Below are 2,797 nucleotides of genomic sequence, written 5' to 3'. Positions count from 1 at the left end.
CGATAGAACGGTGTGATTTTCTGTCAAGGCCCATCCGAGGTAGGGCCGGTCAGATAGATTGTGTGGATCATCCTAATGCATGGCCAATTATCCACATGGATTAGCCCAATAACACCTCTTTTGACTGTAGTTAAAAGGAATGCAACTAGGAAGCCAACAAATTAAGCCACTACCTTTTAGAGAGGGCCAAGTGGCATCTGCCACGTATCCATGTTGCCACCTCGACAATAGTTCAAACCGACAAGTCTTCCTTCCCTCTACAAGTCCTTTGTTTTCCTCTTCCCTATATAGCCAAAGGTGGTCTCTCTCTCTCTCTCTCTCTCTCTCTCTAATGGGAAGGTCTACCAATTCCTCTTCTTCTTCCATAGACAGTAGTCATCCATCTATCTCCTCTAAGTCATCTCTCTCTACCTCCCACAGAAATTTGAGCACAGATTTAAGCCTAGGGATTAACATTTCTAGCATCCAACATGATAACTCGTTCAATTCAAGGTAGATCAAACTAAACCAACAATGCCCATTTTCCAAATTTTTTTGCTATTCATTCAATTCTTTAAACCATGTTATGGCACATTGAGGATCACCCCATTTGATTTTTCTTCTTTCTTTTCTCCTTATTGGGATATAAGTTTCAACCAGACCCATATCTCAAACTTGTCTATTCCAGTATTATGCAACCAAACCAACCCTTTAATAGAAAGTTTGGTACCCATATTTCAGTTCTCTCCATTCTAATTCTCTCAATGATGTCCTCATTCATTCATTTTTTTTTCTTTTCATAAATTCGTTTTTTTTTTCATATCCACTTTTCCTTTTGTTTTCATTAATTTGGTGAACTTATAATTAAACCCATTTGTTTTCCTCTCTGTTATTCTACTTGCGTTACAGATTTAAACCATACCCATATCTTAATTTCTTCTCTTATCTACCAACCTTTTTCCATTTCCATTTTCCCTTTCTTTCTTCCTTCTTTATTTCATATAATAGCGCGCTTAGAATCAATTTGTTTTTTCTGAGTTTTCTCTATCAAGTTTGTTTCTTTGATGATCACATCAATCATTCAATTGTGTAGGAAACAACGTTCTGATTGGCCACCGATCAAACCACTCCTCAAAAGTACACTTGCAGAGAAAGGAAATCAAAGGCCTGTGGCAACTTTTTTTGTAAAGGTTTACATGGAAGGAATTCCAGTAGGCAGAAAATTAGATCTTTTGGTGCACAGTGGTTACAAAGGTTTAATGAGGACCCTTCAACTTATGTTTGGAACCACCATTCTTTGTAAGTGAAGATAAACTTTGGCAATTCTTGTCTACGGGTGCAACTTGAGTCGGGATAAACCCTAACCCGACAGGTTAAACCCAATTTAATTTCGGGTTGGGTTAGGGTTGAGGCCTTGGGTGACCCTACACGAACCCGATGTTTGTTCTCTAATTTTATTGTGATTTCGTAAGGTTACATTTGTTTGCATTTGTTATTGTCTTTTTTTATTTTTCCCTTTCCGAACCCAACCTGACTCAATCCGACCCGATTTGGAAAAAAAAGGTTAGATGGGTTGGGTTAGGGTCTAGAGATTGAGTCGGGTTGGATTAGGGTTGACCATCCTCAACCCGAGGCTCGGGTTGGGTTGGGTTGGATTAGGGTTGGGGTTGAGAGAATGATGAATGTGTAGGGTTGGCCTCAGCCCAACCCAACCCAACCCAACCCAATTTGCACCCCTACCGGGTCGGCTCATGGTTTCTTTTATACTTTCCCCCTTTTTTGGTGCCCTATTCCAACCTTCGACGGGTTGGGTTAGGATTGACCCTCCTCAACATGAGGCTCCGGTAAGGGTGGCTAGGGTTGGCTTCAACCCGATCCAATCCGACCCAAGTTGTGCCCCTATTATCTTCCTATTGTACACTGATTATTTATGGGTTCATGCCATAAATGTATCATCTGATGATGGTTTTGATTTTCTGGTGGATCAAAGCTATTCATGATAATTCTAGTTCCTCTGCATCAACTTTTGTCTTGAAAACTAATAAAGATCCTTTGTTTCCTTTTCTTTCAATAAATTGATATAGGTGCTGATTTTTCTCAAGTGTCTTCCAATAGCCATGTGTTAACATATGAGGACAAGGAAGGAGATTGGATGATGGTGGGGGATGTTCCTTGGGAGTAAGCTCCATCAATTAAACACCATTGCAACCCATTTCTTTGATTTTTCCTTCTCATTTCACCTCTTACATTGATTATGTTTTACTTTGGCAGGATGTTTTTGACAAATGTGAAGAGGTTGAAGATCATTAGAGCTGACAAATGCTAATTGTTTATCCTTCATACTTGCTCTTTTTCTCTACATATCTATACACATTCATCATTTTGTCTTCTTGGGTAAGTTTTAACTGAAACCAAACAACATTACAGATGTACAGCCATACAAAATGATAGATACATGCTTTATTCCTTTGCTGTTTCAAACTTTCAATAATATTTTAACACTTGAAAGGGGAAATCTATCCCACTCAGAGGATTGAAAAAGGATGGTGTAAAGATATTGAAGATTTTCATGAACTTGTTTTTTTCTTTTTCTTTTTCTTTTTTCTTCTTTCCTTGGTTCTTTTGGTTTGCGGGTGGATGTGGTCCTCCTCCATGTGTCATGACATGAATGAAGCCTAAATCTTCCAGAAGAGATTGATATATTCCCTCCTTTCTTCCCTAGACCAGTCCCCTCAATCAAGTGTATTTACTATCCTTTTAAACTACAACGGAGTGACCCAAGGAATAAAAAAAGGACAAAAACATTTTAACTTGAGAC

General features: G+C 38.8%; 1 protein-coding gene across 1 annotated transcript; it reads left to right on the top strand.

Moving 5' to 3' along the window:
* The first annotated feature begins 296 nt into the window (after positions 1-296).
* On the top strand, positions 297-2,567 carry LOC143880159 (auxin-responsive protein IAA4-like). The gene is made up of 4 exons (XM_077382942.1): positions 297-492; positions 1,073-1,278; positions 2,064-2,157; positions 2,251-2,567. The coding sequence occupies exons 1-4, from the start codon at positions 332-334 to the stop codon at positions 2,303-2,305; spliced, it is 516 nt and encodes a 171-aa protein (XP_077239057.1). The 5' UTR covers positions 297-331; the 3' UTR covers positions 2,306-2,567.
* Positions 2,568-2,797: the final 230 nt, after the last annotated feature.

The sequence above is a fragment of the Tasmannia lanceolata genome, unplaced genomic scaffold (genome assembly GCF_043159265.1).
Source record: "Tasmannia lanceolata isolate RefF3 unplaced genomic scaffold, GAP_Taslan_0.1 ptg000006l, whole genome shotgun sequence".
Taxonomy (NCBI): Eukaryota; Viridiplantae; Streptophyta; class Magnoliopsida; order Canellales; family Winteraceae; genus Tasmannia; species Tasmannia lanceolata.
Note: the sequence above shows the minus strand (reverse complement) of the source record. Positions and strands in the feature narration are given on the sequence as shown.

Bases quoted from the DNA above. Each gene is read 5' to 3' on its own strand.
- LOC143880159 (XM_077382942.1), top strand. From the start codon at position 332: ATGGGAAGGTCTACCAATTCCTCTTCTTCTTCCATAGACAGTAGTCAT. The intron at 493-1,072 runs GTAGATCAAACT...TCAATTGTGTAG, and splicing joins GATAACTCGTTCAATTCAAG to GAAACAACGTTCTGATTGGC. The intron at 2,158-2,250 runs GTAAGCTCCATC...TTACTTTGGCAG, and splicing joins GTGGGGGATGTTCCTTGGGA to GATGTTTTTGACAAATGTGA.